The sequence below is a fragment of the Trichechus manatus genome, unplaced genomic scaffold (assembly GCF_000243295.1).
Source record: "Trichechus manatus latirostris isolate Lorelei unplaced genomic scaffold, TriManLat1.0 scaffold00010, whole genome shotgun sequence".
NCBI classification, from domain to species: Eukaryota; Metazoa; Chordata; class Mammalia; order Sirenia; family Trichechidae; genus Trichechus; species Trichechus manatus.
Genome location: NW_004443946.1, coordinates 27,856,779 through 27,875,274, shown reverse-complemented (window position 1 = coordinate 27,875,274; position 18,496 = coordinate 27,856,779). Strand labels below are relative to the sequence as shown.

General features: G+C 41.1%; 2 protein-coding genes across 4 annotated transcripts in view; one reads left to right on the top strand and one right to left on the bottom strand.

Annotated features, from left to right (window-relative positions):
- Positions 1 to 11,520, top strand: part of NEK9 (NIMA related kinase 9) — a 53,338-nt gene extending 41,818 nt beyond the window's left edge. For all 3 annotated transcript variants that reach the window (XM_004371053.2, XM_023726393.1, XM_023726395.1), the window contains 4 exons: positions 2,977 to 3,179; positions 4,261 to 4,422; positions 5,674 to 5,880; positions 7,277 to 11,520. In XM_004371053.2, coding sequence (XP_004371110.1) covers positions 2,977 to 3,179; positions 4,261 to 4,422; positions 5,674 to 5,880; positions 7,277 to 7,399 — 695 coding nt within the window. In that variant the 3' untranslated portion in view covers positions 7,400 to 11,520. The remainder of the gene's footprint in view (positions 1 to 2,976; positions 3,180 to 4,260; positions 4,423 to 5,673; positions 5,881 to 7,276) is intronic.
- Positions 11,521 to 11,950: 430 nt separating this feature from the next.
- The window catches only part of ZC2HC1C (zinc finger C2HC-type containing 1C), an 11,333-nt gene continuing 4,787 nt past the window's right edge, over positions 11,951 to 18,496 (bottom strand). Inside the window, exon 3 of the mRNA XM_004371119.2 lies at positions 11,951 to 13,546. Coding sequence (XP_004371176.1) covers positions 13,283 to 13,546 — 264 coding nt within the window. The 3' untranslated portion in view covers positions 11,951 to 13,282. The remainder of the gene's footprint in view (positions 13,547 to 18,496) is intronic.

The following is an 18,496-nucleotide window of genomic DNA, read 5'->3' as shown; positions in this document are numbered from 1 at the left end:
CTTGGATTCCATGCAGTCTCCAAAACTCAAAGGAAAATAGGAGATTTCTTTGGGAAATGAATACAGTGATTAAGAGGAAGGATCATATTTTGGTGGGTTTTGCAATCAGTTATGATTTTTACATTGTGATCAGAGGGAGAGTGCATCTCTCCCTCCCTGCATACGGAAGTAATTAAGTGGCTTGCCCCACATTGTAATGTGACTTATCTATTGTTCCTTTCCTTTTAATCCTAGGGGTTATGCATTCTCTCCACCCTTTACTTCCATGGTTTTCCCAGGGGAATTCTAGTCTACAAAAATAGTCATTCGTACAACAGGCCCTTGGAATTAAAACTCAGCTAAACTTTAACCGTTGTTAGAAAAATCAGGCCAAAGCTCTGATAATGTTCCTTTAATTGTTTTCTTCATGGCTGTCTGTTATTTGGAACCATGCCAGGAAACTGAATCTGTCTTCCTTTTTGTTTTTCTACCTGTCACAATCTCTGTAGGCCTTTGATGTTTCGGAACCTGGATTCTGATATTTTGTTGAATGAGAACAGTTAAAGAACCAGAACAGAAACAGATTAATTCCCCTAAAAGAAACAGTTGAAAGTCTGATCACACATTTTATTGGCTTGCTTGAATAGTCCATTATTCAGCATCTCTATTTGTGCATGTTAATATCTGACGCAAATGATAACACATCTTTCTGCTACGCACAGCTGTTCTCTTACAATTTTGTTTTGCAGGAATGGTATTTAAAGGAAAAACATAAGATTAAAAGCAAACATCCATTGGCAGGAAAATGTAAACTCTAAGAGCAGGGATTTTTGACTTTTTTTGCTCATTAATTTTATCTGCAGTACCTGGCACATGGTAACTGCTCAGTAAATATTTGTTGATGGAATTTGTTATAACCACCCAGTGGAGTATTATACAGCAGTGAAAATAAACATCTGCAAATATTTCCATAATGTAGAATGTGAAAAGCAATTTGCAGCAGACTACATGCCTTTTTATAAAGTTCGAAAATGAGCAAGATAAATAAGTTGTTTAAGGATACATAAATATGTGATAAAGTTAGGGGCTTTTTTAAGTAGAAATGTTAAATGCAAAGTTAATCAGAGCCTTTTCATCTGGGCGGGAGGCCAGAGAAGGAAGGAATTCATAAGGCAGATACAGTGATATAGGTAATGTTCTAGTTCAGCACTGTCTAATAGATCTTTCTGCAATAATGGAAATGTTTTATATCTGTGCTGTCCAGTATAGTAGCCACTAGCCACATATGACTATTGAGCACTTGAAAAGTAGCTAATGTGACTGAGGAATTGAATAACCACATATGGCTAGTGGATAGCACAGTTCTTGTTCTTCAGGTGGTAGAGCCGCATATGTTTATTTTATTGTTAGGCATCAAGACTTACATATATATTAAAAATAGTCTTATGTATATCTCAAATGTAACATAATTTTTAAAATCCATTTAAAACAGGCAAGCTTCAGAGCTTGTCTTGGCGTTTTCTGTTCTGCTGCTTCAGTAGGATCATAGTGTGGCACACTCTGTCCTCAATCCAGGATAGCAGGTGATTGCAAACAGTCCCTTACAGTTAACCTTAGATCATACCAGGCAGTTGTTTGTTTTTTAGTTTCGGCAAATTCAGTTTCTTAATGGTTTTCCTTTAGCCCATATTAAAATTCAGTTTCATTTCTTTACCACACATGAGCTAATCCATCTGGGTAACTTGAAATGTGCTGAATGATATGAAGGAACCAGCCATATTTTAAAAATTCATATAAATAGTCCTCAGAAAAAGAGTCCTGGTGACACAGGCTGCTAACTGAAAGGTCGGCAATTTGAACCGAACAGCCACTCCGCCGGAGAAAGATGGCGGCAGTCGGCCTGCATAAAAATTACAGCCTTGGAAACCCTGTGGGGCAATTCTTCTCTGTCCTATAGGGGCGCTATGAGTCAGAATTGACTTGACAGTAGCGAGTACTCAAAGCATTTAATCCTCACATAAATGTTGAAGAATTGACCACTTGGGTGTTTCTCCAGAAAGGGAGTTTTGGTGGTGAGTTTATTTGGCAACTTTCAAAGGTATTTGGCTCAAATGTTAAAGAGCTTTTTAGATAAGATGAATGTCTGTGGAGGATGCTGGACTCTGAATATGCCTGTTAAAGAAGTGAAGTATACATGCAAAAGCAGAGAGAATAGTGTACCCACCACCCAGCTTCAGCAGTTAGCAGCATATCTCTCATCTTGTTTCATCTGCTCTTTATCGCAGAAAGAACATTAGGCATATTGAATTTTGTTCCTGCATCATTTTACTCAAAATATAAATTTCATTTAAAGCACCATTTAAAAGATGATAATTTTGAAAGTGTAACTTTGGCCCTGCTGACACCTTGTTTTCAGACTTCTAGCTCCAGAACTGTGAGAATAAATTTTTGTTGTTTAACAAAAAAAAGCAGAGTAAGCATGGATGTTAGATTTGGTGAGTTGTGGCTAGGGCAGTTGTTCAATACTGCTTTAGAACACTGATAATCTGCTATGGATATAGGGATAAGTAAGTGTGGGAAGTAGAAGTGAATCATCATTATGAAGATATTAATATACAAATACCTTATGCTAAAAACTAAAAATTTAGCCCCACGTATCTGACTTGCACTGTTGCCATTCCACGTTATGCAATTCTAGGAACCTTTCCAAGGGTGCGAGTCCCTGGTTAGTGCATATGGTTAATGCTTTTGGCTGCTGACCTAAAGATTGGCAGTTCAAGTCCACCCAGAGGCACCTTGGAAGAAAGGCCTGGTGATCTACTTCGAAAAAACCAGCCATTAGAATATAGTTCTACTCTGACACTCATGAGGTCGCCCTGAGTCAGAATCAACTTGACAAAAACTGATTGGTTTTCCTGGGGTAGGTGGGACAAGAGGATGGTACATATTTCTTGTCTCATAGCAAAGCTCTCTCCCTCTGTGCTGTATATTTGTCAGTGGTTCAAAGCTCCAGCCCAGGAAGTGGCGGCGGTGGCGGTGAAGAAGAGGACAGTCGGCAGGAATCTGAAACTCCTGATCCAAGTAGAGGCTTCCGAGGAACAATGGAAGCAGACCGAGGAATGGAAGGTTTAATCAGTCCCACTGAGGCCATGGGGATCAGTAGTGGGGCCAGCAGCTCCTGTCCTGGCTGGCTTCGAAAGGTAATTGCTTTGGCAGAGGCAGGTTAGATAAAATATCAGGCCCTTTGCAAGGAGAAGAAAGGAGCTGTCAGGATCTCTTAGTTTCTTATGTCCTATTAAGCTATCTTGGAGCAGATGTCTAGTTTTCTGATTTCTGCCTGGAAATATTTCTACCAAGTATCCCATTTTTTCCTTCCCAACAAAATGATATATAAAATGTTCTCATACCCATATTACTTAAGTGAATATAAATTAATACAACCTTCCTTGAAGGCAGTTTTTGTATGTGAGCAAAGATTAAGCTTATAGATTTTTTACTGTAGTTTATAGAAGTGGAATATTGGGGCAGTTGAAATGCCTTACATCATGGAAATGGTTTAAGAAATTGAGGTGCAGACAGTAAAATGTTAGAGAGTATTTATTTATGTGGAAAGTTGTTCACAACATAGTGATATGCAGAAAAGGATGGAGTATCTGAGCAGTATGGTCTCTTTTTTTCTAGAAAATAATTGTAATGTATAGAAGCATGTCTACAAATCTGTATAGTATATTGAAAATTTTAACTGGTTATCTCTGAATGACAGAGTTACTGGTGGTTTTTATTGTTTTCTTTTGCCTATTTATATTTGTTCATTTTCTACAGTGAAATTTACAGTCTGTGAAATCTTAAATTTTTTACCAAAGAAAAAAAGTATGTTCCAGAAGGACTAAATTTGATAGTTATTTGAGGAGTATGAGAGGAGGAAACGGTGCACTGCTCTGTCTAGTTCCAGCCCCGGCCCTTAGCAGCCTGGCAGTCTCCCTCACTGCTACCATCTCAGAGCTTCCCACCTCGCTGAATATGTAGAACAAGTATGTTGGGGACACTCCAGACTGTGTTCTTGACTTTGAATTTGCATTTGCATCACTGTCAATCCTCTGAGGAGAGATGGCAAGTTGTCAGCAAATAGGGGTAGATAATGTTGTTAACCACAACAGTTCTGCCCACTAGAGGGTGCTGGTGGCATGACAGTGAAAGCTATAGCAAGAGAGAGAGAAGGGAACTTGAGAGAAAGTAAATTGCTGCAAACAGAACTGCTAAGATTCTTTCTCATGTACCTAGGAGCTGGAAAACGCAGAATTCATCCCCATGCCTGACAGCCCCTCTCCCCTGAGTGCAGCTTTTTCAGAATCTGAGAAAGATACCCTGCCCTATGAAGAGCTACAAGGACTCAAAGTGGCCTCTGAAGCTCCTTTGGAACACAAGCCTCCAGTAGTTGCCTGGGTAACTGAGCTTTTTGCCTTTGAATCACAACAAGGTAAACAGTTGCTGTGAGCTCAGCCCAGTTCTGGCCTCACTGTCAACTCCTGTGTCTTCATTGGTCTCCCTGCTGCCCTGCATCAACTCATTATACTGTCTTGTTCAGTAGTGCTTAAAGCCTCTCCCAAGGCTACACTGAGTTGCTTGGAAAGGTATTTACCCTTTCACATTTCTGACAGGCTAATGCCTTTCTACACCAGAGGATTGTCTTTCTCTTCTCTCTGCCTCAAAAATACCAAAACTGAAATTCCAAAATCCAGATTCAGTTTAGTAAGCATGACACTGCTAGATTGAGTAGAAGACTCTAAATATAAGTAAGTAGTAATTCTTGTTGTTGTCGTCTAGTGAGGGAGCAGCACGTGTACATCTAACCTTGATAGAAACCAAATTGTGGTCAATAAAACTGTAAGCCAGGGTCATCAAACTTTTTCTATAAAGGGTCACATAGTAATTATTGTAGGGTTTGCAGGCTGTACACTCTTTTTATGACTACTCAACTATGCCATTGTAGCACAAAAGTAGTCACAGGTAATAAGTAATGAATGAGTATGCCTATGTTTCAGTAAAACTGTATTTACAAAAACTCAGTAGGCTGGATTTTGCCCATCTCTGCTATAAGCAAAATACAGTAGAAGGAAGAAAGATCCAGACTGGGATCATTGAAAAGCTTTCCAGAAAAGGTAATAAAACCTGTGAAACTTTAAGGTGACTGTTTGAAGTCCTGTCAGTTAACCTTCTAGAATTGCTTTGGTCGCCCTGTTTACTGAACACCTCTCAAATCTCTTCTTAATTATGATCCACTCTATCTCCTGAATATTGACCCTGTGGATCACAGTGCCCTAACTTCAGTCAGAAGGACACAGTATCCTCACTGCATCAGAAGGACTTGTTCTAAACCAAATTACGCTTTTCCCCCACTTCAGCATTTTAAATGAGAGGATGTTAATGCACTTTAAAATTTTTCACGAAGTCCCCCAAAATCGATGATTATTGTTCTTAGCACATGGAGACTGAGGCACTGAGAGTTCCCTTGCCCTGTTATGTTAGAGTCAGCTGCTGTTGTAATCCTGGTGCTTTTGTTTCTTTTATATATACTTCCGTGTTTTATCTTGTTACTTTAAAAGTAAAATTTGAGTGTACTTGAAGGAAGTTTGGATTAGGGACCTGTGGGAATTGGGCAGGACCTCCTGCGATCTCTCTCTCTTGTCCCTGCAGCCTCCTCGGCTGACTCCTGCAGTAACTTGTGCTGGGAAGGGAACACCGCTGACACCCCCCACCTGTGCATGCAGCACTCTGCAGGTAGAGGTTGAGAGATTGCAGGGTTTGGTGTTAAAGTGTCTGGCTGAACAACAGAAGCTACAGCGAGAAAACCTCCAGATTTTTACCCAGCTCCAGAACAAGAAATTGGAGGGAGGGCAGCAGGTGAGAGCCTTAAAAAAATAATTCATTTTCTAAGTCTGTTTTGAGGAATCACAGAAAGAAAACACCAAGGGCTAAAAATAGGCTTATTTCTTTGTAGGTACTTACCTCTTAATGATATAACTTTTATAGTTAATCCCAGAACCCTTGGGCCTTGTTCAGGTGCCTGGATTGAGTTACTTTCATCACCCAACTTCTTCCATTGTTTTTTCTTTTACTTTTTAGTATGTAATATTTTAAATATTACAATACAGTGATCACCCATATATCTACCACCTAGATTCAATGGTTAACATGTTGCTATATTTGCTTCAAATATGTGTGTATATAAATATATACATTTTATTTATTTTACCGAACCATTTTAAATTATAAAAATCATGATACCAGGAAAGAAAAAACCCTTTGCCATCAAGTCGATTCCAGCTCACCCCTAAATACTTCATTATGCATCTACAAAAATAAAGACATTCTCTTGGATAACCACAACTCTTTTATCATATCTGAACAAATTAATACTAATAGTCTCAATTCTCACCCAATACCCAGTTAACATTCAAGTTTTCCCGCAGGGTCCAGAATCCAGTCAGGAACCCCACATTACATTTGATTATGTCTCAAGTCTTTTCAACTAGACAATTCCCACCACCACCACCAGTTTTGTTTAATATATTTTTATGATAATGAATTGTTGAAGCCAGGCCAGATATATAATAGATTGTCCCATATTCTGGATTTGTTTTGTTTTCTTGAGGTGTCAATTTGTTCTTCTGTCACCCTGTCTTTTCTGTAAACTGGAAGTTAGATTTAAAGGCTTGATTACATTCAAGTTTAACATTTTTGGTAAAAATACTTCACTACTTGCAATAATAATCATAATAATCAATTGCTCTATATAGAGTAAACTAGGAGTAAGGAAACAGAGTTCATCTGTTGGCTTTGTCATTTACCAACTGTATGTGTTTGGACAAATTACTTTGTTTCTTGAGCCCTGGTTTTTCAACCAGAAGAATAATACCCACTTTGTATGGTTGTTTTGAGGAATAACTGAAAGAATGTCTATGAAAGTACTTTGGAAAGGAGTATACGCACTTGAGGTAAATATGGGGTAATTGACAGCTGGAGCAGGCAGGAGAATTGTTTTGCCCAGGACTGCTCCAGTTTTAAATCCAAGAGTTCTGTATTTCAGAAAACCCTGTAGTCCTGGGCAAACCAAGACAGTTGGTCACCTTACCTGCAGCACATGTAAATGTGTGGACTTCATCTAAGGGTGTGATATAGAGCACCTCACAAGACTGTGGCTAGACGTTGGAATTGAAGATAATGTAGTCTTGACTGGCAAGACTGCTGTGTTTAGGTGGCGCTGTTATTAATGCGGAACTGTGTCTTATCTGGACAGGTGAGGATGCATTCCAAAGGAACTCAGACAGCAAAGGAAGAAATGGAAGTAGATCCAAAGCCTGACTTAGATTCGGATTCCTGGTGCCTCCTGGGAACAGACTCCTGTCGATCCAGCCTCTAGTCTCTTGAGCCTGTATAGCCCCAGGAAACTGGGGTCCAAAGAACTTCACAGCACACTTACCGAATGCAGAGAGCAGCTTTCCTGGCTTCGTTCACTTGCAGACAAGGAGCACAAGGCGGAGGCTCTGAAGCACTTTCCATGTACATGTGGAGAGTGGCATTGCCTTTTAGATAGGATCTAGGAGTGATTTTATTGTTTTGGAGAATAGAAGGGCCGCGTGGCCCTGGCTTTGTCCTCAGTGACTGCCATAGCAATAGCAGCTCTGTACCTCATCTGGTGATCCCACCTTTGAAGAGGAGACACAATGCTCACCTTAATTGCGCTGGTAGCAGCTTATATCCCATTTATCATTTTCACCATTAATTGGAAGCTGCCTTGGGAATTCAACACCAGGCATTGCACCTCTGAGTGGCGGAGGGACAAATGTAAAGCTGGGGTGGGCTGGAACCAGGTGTGGCCCATCCAGGGTCATCTGGACAGTGTTGAAGTGTGCTGAGCCCTCTCAGGAACTCTGAGCCCAGGAAAATATGTCTGGTGGAGTCAACCTAGGGCTTGTTTTCAGAAAGTTCAGTTACTTCGTGCAGCTAAATGCTTTAGGAGGAGAAGTGGGCTTAGATTGCTTTTCCTCTGAGGATTGATTGAAATGTTGTCAGTGAGAAGTAGAGAAGGACGGGCAGGTCCCTCCTCATCACACAGCTTCAGGTTGTGGCCGATGCAGTATGGGATTTCCTAGCTTTGGAAGATACCACTAAGAGATGAGGTGAAGAATTGAGTCAGTGGGGCAGTAGGAATGGCCCTAAGAGAAAATCACGAGAGGAGAGGAGGTCCTCCTTTAGCTGCCTCTGCTTGTACCTTGGAGAGGCCTAGAGTGACTCAGAGAAGGTTTGCACCTCTGCCTCCATGGTTCTTAGCGTTCTAATATTGACATCAGCAGCCCCAACCACTCCGTTTCTGTATGTCTAGTCAGTATTTTTCCCCTTTTGGTGTTTTATGAAGCCCGTATCATTGTAACTGGTGAATCTTTATCATCTTTCCTACTTGAGTGGCCCAAAGCAGGTACCAAACTCTGGGAGTCCCTGGAGTCTACCAGAACAGATAGAACCTGCCAAGTGAAAGGAATTGGCTGAGAGCTTACTTCTGATCTTGTACTCATTGTGTCCTTGTAGACAGGAGCAAACATGCCCAAAGAGAGAAATAGTATCCGAAAAGAACAAAACTTCACAGATAAAATTCTGAGCAAGCATTTGATGGTTTCTCTAAGGATGTAAGCTTTGTATTTCCACCTAGCCTTGTGAAATGCTCCTTTAGTAGTTTGGATTACAGGGGCTGCTTTGATGAGTCTCACATCCTTCTTCCCTACAAAAGCTAAATTTTCATTTTCCCTAAACCAAAAAATGAATGTTTGATATCTGTTTAGGGCTGTGAGAGGACCTGTGCAATGGAAATTTTGCCATTTCCCTTAACCCATTGGTGTAAAGGCTGCTGCTCGGGAAAACCCCATGCTGGGTATGGGCAACTCTGTTCAGTGGGATCTTTGGTATGATGTTCCCATTGTTTTCTCAATTCTGGGAAGCCTAGTACAACAGTACTAATGTAATCACTGAAGCTTGTTCTTGAAATAAGGGAAGGAGCCATCCCTGGATTAAAGTTACAAATTCTGAGGACTTGGGATTTGCTATAAACCCTAGCAGTGGGTTTTGGTTCATCATGTAAATGCAACTTTGATTTTTTTAAGGACTGACTGGCCTTTCATGTTCCTGTATCCCTCACCATCTCAGCAGGCCTGAGAGGCAGGGTCAGTTTGGGTGTTAATCATAGTATCGCTTCTGCCATGGGACTGAGGGACACAGGCATGTTGCTAAGACTGTGGGATGAAAGTGACAGTGAAGGGCCCAGAGCCCTGCTGTTGTTCTCGAGGGTGTCATTCCCTAGCAGTGGAACACTGTGGTTGTTTGTTCTGGCATGTTCTCTTAGGAAGTCTAGGTTTACTATTAATCTGGCTGAGAATTTAAGTTCTGTGCCTTAGAGACAATTTGCACTTTCCCGAATTGTGCCTGGGACAACTGTATGATTTTTCCCACCAAACAGCTATGCAAACAGAAACCAGTTCAGAGGTGGCAGGTATCCGTACATTGGATGAAGAATGAAAGGTAAGGCAGTGGAAGTGCCTTTGAATGATTTTCTGCTGCTAATTCCCTTTTACATATTCTCCCATGTTTCTTCTTCATGCAGTGCTAGGTGTTTTAAGTCTTCCAGTAGTATTGCTTTTGAGTTATAATATATCCTGAGTTACTCCTCTGCTCTGAGATTGTTGCTGAAGATCTAGCTTATTGTTAGCCAAATGTTTGAAAGGTTGAGGGTGGAGTGGTTTGGCGTTTCTGTTTTAAATAAACATTTAAACTCTCAACCAGTGCTATGCCTCAGTAAGCCTGCGCGTTGACCTTAGTCACTGGGCATAAAACGTCCAGATTCTAGGCCTTCGTGAATCTTCGATTCAGTGATTTTTTTATATAAATAAATAAATGTTCTTGTAACAGAAACAGTGCAAGAACACTTACACAGAAATAATTTTTGCTTCTTTCCCATTTCTTATTCTTGCCAGCAGAGTCATTTCTACTACCAAATATTTTTCCCTAAAAAAATAGCATTGAAAGTGCAGAGGGAGAAAAATATGAACCATTAAAAGAGAAAGGATCATTTCTTGTGCTTCTCAACTTCAGTTGGGCTTTCCCAAGTGATAATGCCAGTTTATGTTTATAGAACTGTTTTCCTTCAAAGAGGCTGAACTGTATTTGCTCTTCCTGGCATAGGACAGGAAACCCTGGTGGTGTAGTGGTTATGTGCCATAGCTGCTAACCAAATGCTTGGTAGTTCGAATCCACCAGGCGCTCCTTGGAAACTCTATGGGGCAGTTCTACTCTGTCCTGTAGGGTCGGTATGAGTCGGAATTGACTCCACGGCAACGGGTTTGTTTTTGTTTTTGGCATAGCACAACCAAGTCATAACTTTTCTTGACCTAGCATTTCACTAAAGTTGAAAGCAAAAGCTGCCTTAAACTCACATTTGCCATATATTCTGATATATTCATAATAGAACAATTCAGGAGTGAGGATATATTTTAAACAAATCCATTCATTCAAAAGAAGTATTATTCATAATCGTGTCTGGGCAAAGTGGGCTACAGTCAGGACTATGAGCCATGTTCCCTCCGGCCTTAAAGCCAAAGAGCATCTCTTGCTTCCGTGATTAACTATGGAAATAATCATGAACATTAGGGAGAATGTCACATCGCTGCTACCTCTGCCATTAAATACAAAACTCCACTGCTGTTAAGCGACAGTATGTCAGCACATCTGCATACACTGAAATGTTTCCATGTGAATTTCACCATGTATTCCCCATTGCTTAACCTTTTAAACTTTAAAATTTATGTTTACTTGCTCTAAATATTCTTGGACATAATATAAAGTATGGCTACTAACTAGCAGCATCTATTTCTCCGTTATCCGTTATCATTCTCTGTGCTATCCAGGAAGAGACTTAGATAGAAAAAAGGTCCTTACCACTTTCCAAAGACCTGATCAAGCTAAATTTGAAAGACTTATAGATATTTCTAATATAATCAAGGCCTAAACATTTAGAGATCAAAGGGAACACTAAGGTGTTGACTGTTGTCTTATTTCTCTAGCAACAGAGGAATTAGTAACTGCTTCCTTGTGTCTGTAGAAAGCACTCCCCACCCATACTTTTGTTCTCCCTGAGAGTCCTGATGATATCATGGATCCCAAACCCAGGTGTCTGAGGGGTGGGCAGATGAGTGAGTGATGTGGGCCAGGAGGGCCATGGCAATCTGGAGCGCTCCTGTCCTGTTAGAAGGAGCAGTTGATTCTGAACTGCACCCAACTGGTGCTATGCAGGGTAATTGGCCCAGTGTTTCCAGAGCTTCCAGTTTTTTAAGAGATGCTCCATATCCCAATTTGTAAATGTCAGATCATATTTTTAATGCTGTGCCAGCCAAATAAAACATATCTGTGGGGCAAAGCAAGGAGCCCTGGTGGCGCAGTGGTTAAAACACTTGGCTGCGAACCAAAAGCTCAGCAGTTGGGACCCACCAGCTGCTCCTTGGGAGAAAGATGTGGCACTCTGCTTCCATAAAGATTTACAACCCTGGGAACCTTATGGGTCCATTCTCCTCTGTCCTGTAGGGTCGCTACGAGTCATGAATTGACTCCGCAGCAACAGATTTGTTTTTTTTTGGTGGGGCAAAGCAGTCCACTTTGTGACCTTGGCCGTAACTCATTCTTGCCATCTATCAATCACTTTGGCCATCAAGTATGAAAGAAAGTGGTGCTTCACTGAACTTGCCTGGAGAATGGACATATTGGATTAAATATCCAGTGTATATGGAAGCACCAGAGGTTTCTTTAAGGGGCCAACCAAAGGGCCAGTATGTAATACCTCTATCCCTCTGGAACAAAAGAGCACAAAGCAATTCAGTAGATGCTCTTCTTTATATATGTATATCCCACCCCCTACCCCCTATCCCCAGCCTCATGTCCTGCAGCTTTGCTGCTAAATCCTTAAAGTCGCATTTCAAATTGGTCTGATCTGTTTGTTAGCCAGCCACTCAGCAAAGGGAAATGGAACAAGAGCAGGAGGCCATTTGTTGATGAGTAAAGTATGGCTTAGTTGTCTGTGATTCCTTTGCCCAGCTAAAGTTGGGTGGTTTTTCTCCAGTATTTTAAATAAACAATTTGAGTGATGCTCCCAGGATAATAATCCCACCAGTATTTCCTATCTGTTGTGCTAGCACCACTCCTGTCTGAACTGATGCTACCCCCTCAGATATTAACTTGTCACTTCTCCCATTCTGCAAGTCTAGGACTTACACATCTTATTTAATTTTAAATCCCTAAAACCCATTTATCAAGGACCTAATTAGAAAGGTTGCATGCACTAGGCACTATTATACACAGAGAACATTAAAAAGATCTGGTCCTTTTCCCTTCAAAGTTTACTGTGGTATAATTGGCAGGGACATGTGACACTGTGCAGTGTCCCAGCTTGCTTTGATGATGGGATTTTGCTACCTCATTTAAAAAGCCATTCAGTCAACATGATCTAAAGGCAGTGCTAGCAATAGCTGAAGGTAAGGGTTTCTTTTTTTTTTACACATGAAACCCATTAGAAAAGAACAACTACAGAAGGTATAGTGTGCTTTCCCACCATCCCTTCCCTGTAAAGTACATAAAGATGAGGTACCCGTCATTACAAAGTATATCATAGGGAAGGTTTAGGATATGCTGGTGCCGTTACCTTACTTTCATTGGCTTTTGGCCAGGACCATGCACCAGGGAGGCTGAGGATAGACTTCCATTAATAATGCCTTATGGTAAAATCTTACACTTCTTTTATAAGAGATGCCATCTGGATGACCTGATCCTCTGACACCAACTCATCCTAATAAGCCATCTTGCAGGAGCAAAAAGAGTTAATCAGAACCACAGGCATAGAGGCAGAGGCAGAGGCAAGAAGGCACAACCAAATGCAGGCACTTCACAAGCACAAACCACAAGCCAGGCTTGCAAGAGAAGAGCTTTAATATGGGCTGCTCACTACTCAGGTGTCTTCACCCATCATCAGTTCTTGGGGAAATAACACAAGGCACACCAGCCTGGGTGGTAATTTAGTGGGAAGCTGGGGCTTCCTTCAGCCTCTGTGCTTAACAGTGGGATCTCTCTTCACTGATTTCAGCTCTGCAGGCAGATCTGGGAGATGTAAAAGTTTTGTTTCTGCTTTGCGTCAAATTACTTTCCTCCTATTTACTGCTGAAGAGAAGCAGAGCCTTCTGCACTATCCAAGGAGGTTTCCACTGTTGTCTGCTCAACTGTAATGCTTCCTTGGAGGCGGAGGACGGTTCTTGACGGTCTTACATTTGGGAATGTGTCGCTCAGCCACTTTGGGAGCAAAGTGGCGGCTACAGTGAGGACACTGAATATAGTCTGGATTTTCTGCAGGCAAGATGGGGGGCAAGTCTGAGGGGTTTCCACCTTTGGCAATTACCTGCTGGACCTCTCGAGCCTGACGGAGGGTACGGATAAAAGATTCGTGCTTCTGTCTCCAGTTGCTCTTCCGAGGAGGTTCAGCCTATAACATAGAAGACTGATCATTCAACTTGGCATTTACCTCATCTCCTTTCCCAAGCCTCCGTCAGAATGACAGTAAAGAAATAAAAAGGGAGTTAACCCACAAGTTCAAAGAGAACAGAAAAGGAGCAACAGTGATAACTGATTTGCCAGAATGGAGGCACTTAGGGCCCGCAAAAGGGGTTACCACTGAAAGGCCATTTTCCCCAGCAGAAGCCCTGAAAGGTTCAGTGCTTGGAAGTACCGGGTAGCGGAGAGGGAGGGAAGTGCAGGGCTGAAAACAAGCTCCTCTCCCATCCTGCACACCCAAGTGTCAGACACCCCCCCACAGTGCCGTCACAGGGGTTTATCCTGTGGAGAAACTGAACGTGACAGGTTTCAGACTCAGGAAATCCAGACACAGTGGAGAACAGAATTAATCTTGGGGCTGAAAATGAGGATTAAGTGAAAGTTGAATTGTGGGACTCAGCCTTCTTCCCCACCCAGCTCCCAGAGTACCAAACACATCAGCACCCTCTTAGGAGATTGAAGGGCTCCTCTCTCGGTGCACTGTGCTGTCCAGAGAAAAGCCTTCAGACACTGACTCTAGAGGACCCCAGTTAAAAGGCTCACGATTTGATAAACCTAGTACGAAAGCCCCTAGTCAACAAGCCCCACCCAAGCTTAAATATGAATGGATAACCAAGGTGCAGTGGTTAAGAGCTCGGATGTTAACCAAAAGGTCGGCAGTTCGAATCTACCAGCCACTCCTTGGAAACGCTATGGGGCAGTTCTCCTCTGTCCTGTAGGGTTGCTATGAGTTGGTATTGACTCAACAGCAATGAGTTTTAAGCCAAGGATCACCAGATATTAAAAAAAAAACTCTAACAAGAAGGATACCAAAACAAGTGCAAACAAGCAGAACGGAAACAAGCTCAGGAAGCAGCAACCAAGGCAGGTAGCAGGAAAAAAAAAAAAAATTTTTTTTTTTTTGCAAAAATCATATTAAGAAAGGAGTGTAAGAGATTGTGTCCATAAAACAACAAGAGTGTACTACTAAAAAAAAGAACAACCAGAGAACCAGAGAAGACTATTAGAAGTTCAAAATTTCATAACTAGAAAAACTAAATAGAAATGTAAAATAATGTCAAGAAAACTTCACAGAGTGTGATAAAAGATCGAGATGGAAAGTAGAAAAGATTAGAAACTTAGAAAATCAATCCAGAAAGTCTAACATCTGATCAACAGGAGTCCCCCCAAAAAACAGGGAAGGCATAGGGATAAAATTATTAAAGAAATAATACAATTAAAATTCCTAGAATTCAAAGTCACAAGTCTTGAAATTAAAACAACCTACTAAGTATCCAATACAATCATTGTAAAATTTCAGAATAAAGAGAGGATCCTATAAGCTTCCAGAGAAAAATAATAATGGGTTTCATATAATGAAACAAAATGTCACCAGATTCTCAACAGCAACAGTGAGTGCTAAAAGCTAGTGAGAAAATGCCTTAAAAGTTCTAACAGAAAATCATTTTCCACTTAGAATTCTATACCCAGTCAAATCATCAATCAAATGTGAGGCTATTAGATAGGTATTTTCATTAATGTAAAGACAAAAAATATACCTCTCATGCACCTTTCTTAGTAAACTTCAGCAAAACAAGGAGTGAGTCAAGAAAAAGGAAGACATAGGATCATGGAAAGAGGGGACCCAACACAGAAGAGAACCAAAGAGAAGTCCCAGGACAACAGGTCAGTACCAGGCCTAGAATATAACCAGCCCAGACTGGAGCAGGAGGAAAAGAGCAGTGGGAAGGAGGTTTCCAGGATAAAAAAATTAAATGGATACATTATGGGAGTTTCTGAGCATTTAAAAAAATATTAACAGGTATGTGACATCAGATGGATCATTTAGGAAAAAAAAAAATATTAGAGCTAAGTATGTAGAAACCAAACAAATGAAAACATGTATCAATGATTAACTTCAGGTGCACATGGGCAGGGCAGAATTAGTTCACTGATCAGTGAACAAAATGTACATCGTCATTATTATATGAAAGCTGACTACTAATTGAACCCAGAAGTTCACACACAAGTGATTTCGTGATTGAACCACAAAAGTGTGATTCAATGACAGTGGAAGGAGAAAAGCAGGAGAGAGGGGATATGAAAGAGAGCTTATTAACACAGCTTTCATAATAGGAAGTCAACAGATAATGTGCAGAATTGATAAGTCAGGAAAATAAGCCTATTATTTCAAAATAATGGAGATGTATATCAGAAGAACCCTCTAACAGAACTAAAGGCTGCCTCTAGAGGCTGGAGAGGGATGAGGCCGAATACTGCTGTTTTGCATTAACCCGTTGCCCTCGAGTCGATTCCGACTCATAGCGACCCTATAGGACAAAGTAGAGCTGCCCCCTAGGGTTTCCAAGGAGCGGCTAATGGATTCGAACTGTCAACATTTTGGTTAGCAGCCGTAGCTCTTAACCACTGCACCAGCAGGGCATTTTAGGTCACTTATTACTATGTGATTTTTAAAACTGCATCCATATATCATTTTGATTAAAATAAAATTAATTCTAAAAAGAAAGAAGACAAATAGCTGCTTGGTGCTTGGACATTATTAGTGATGAAAAATATGAAGAGATGTTATTAAAAGAAAAGGAAGGATCCATCAGGAGAGTTTCTTACTGAAACAGACAAGGCAAGAGAATCAGTGTAAAAGATGGCATGCAGGAACCTTTAAAAGAATAGAATTTGGGCAGGTTCCTCAAAGGTGATATCTATAATTCTTTATTGCCTAAGAACTTTATTCAATTAACATTTATTGAGCACTAAGCTCTGTGCAAAATACAAAGATGGGTAAGATGTGGTCACTACCCTCAAATGCACACAGTCCAGTATGTGAAGATTAAAGGATACAAGGAAAATCACCTGTTCGTGTGAGTACACTAGAGGAATGACAAGGAGACATACTCAGCGTCCAGAAGCAGAAAACTATGGAAAGATGGGACATTCAAAGAAGAGGGGTGCATCTCAGTCCAGCTCCTTTCTGCCTTGGTGTCCTTAATGCAGCACCTTGCCCCAAACTAGTTTCCACAAAGGTAGGAAGTGTCTGATCTCAGAATCCCAATTCTTTTCCTTCATTGCTACTGTGTTTAGGAATTTAAGATACACAAAATGCTTTTAAGGTCCTGGCCAAAAATAAACCCCTATAGTGGGACACTACCATCAGTCTGTCACTGTGGTAGCTTGCATGTTGCTGTGATGCTGGAAGCTATGCCACCAATATTTCAAACACCAGCAGGGTCACCCATGGTGGAGCTTCCAGAATAAGACTTGGAAGAAAAGCCTGGCGATCTACTTCCAAAAATGAGCCAATGAAAACCTTATGGATCATAACAGAATACTGTTTGACAGAGTGCCGGAAGATGAGCCCCCTAAGTTGGAAGCAGGGGTTCAAACCAGTTCAAACCCCTGCTAAGAATTTGCATTTCCACCTCAGATATACCAAATCAGAATCTATAGTTTAACAAGATCCCCAGGTGATCCTTATGTATAATAAATTTTGAGAACCACTGCTGTACTAGTGGTTCTCAGAATTGATCCCTAACCAGGCAAAGGATATGAACAGGCATTTCACCAAAGACATTCAGGTGGCTAACAGACACGTGAAGAAATGCTCATGATCATTAGCCATTAGAGAAATGCAATCAAAACTACAATGAGATACCATCTCACCCCAACAAGGCTAGCATTAATCTAAAAAACACAGTAAATGTTGGAGAGGTTGTGGAGAGACTGGAACACTTATACACTGTTGGTGGGAATGTAAAATGGTACAACCTCTTTGAAAATTGATTTGGCACTTCCTTAAAAAGAAGTAGAAGTACCATACGATCCAGCAATCCCACTCCTTGGAATATATCCTAGAGAAATAAGAGCCACCACACGAATAGATATATGCACACCCATGTTCACTGTAGCACTGTTCACGATAGCAAAAAGATGGAAACAACCTAGGTGCCCATCAACAGATGAATGGATAAATTATGGTATATCCACACAATGGAATACTATGCAATGAAAAAGAACAACAATGAAGCCATGAAACATAACATGGAGGAATCTGGAAGGCATTATGTTGAGTGAATTTAGTCAGTCACAAAAGGACAAATACTATGTAAGACCACTATTTAAAAGAACTCAAGAAAAGGTTTAAACAGAAGAAAATGATCTTTGATGGTTACGAGGGTGGGGAGGGAGGGAGAGGGTTATTCACTAACTAGATAGTAGACAAGAATTATCTTAGGTGAAGGGAAGGACAGCACACACTACAGGGCAAGTCAGCACAACTGGACTAAACCAAAGCTAAGAAGTTTCTTGAATACAACCAAACACTTCGAGGGACAGAGCAGCAGGGGTGGGGGTCTGGGGACCATGCTTCCAGGGGACATGTAGGTCAATTGGCATAACAAAGTTTATTAAGAAAATGTTCTGTGAGTGGCGTCTGAGGTCTTAAAAGCTAGCAAGCGGCTATCTAAGATGCATCAGTTTGTCCCAGCCCACCTGGAGTAAAGGAGAATGAAGAACACTAAAGTCACAAAGAAAAGTATTAGCCCAAGAGACAGACAGGGCCATATAAACCAGAGACTTCATCAGCCTAAGACGAGAAGAACTAGATGGTGCCTGGCTACCACCAATGACTGCCCCGACAGGGAGCACAACAGAGAGTCCCTGATGGAACAGGAGAAAAGTGGAGTGCAGAACTCAAATTCTAGTAAGAAGACCAGACTTAATGGTCTGACAGAGACTGGAGGAGCCCCAGAGAGCATGGCCCCCGGACTCCCTGTCAACCCAGAACTAAAACCATTCCCAAGGCCAACTCTTCAGACAAAGATTAGACTGGACTATGGGACATAAAATGATACTTGTGAAGAGTGTGCTTCTTAGCTCAAGTAGATAC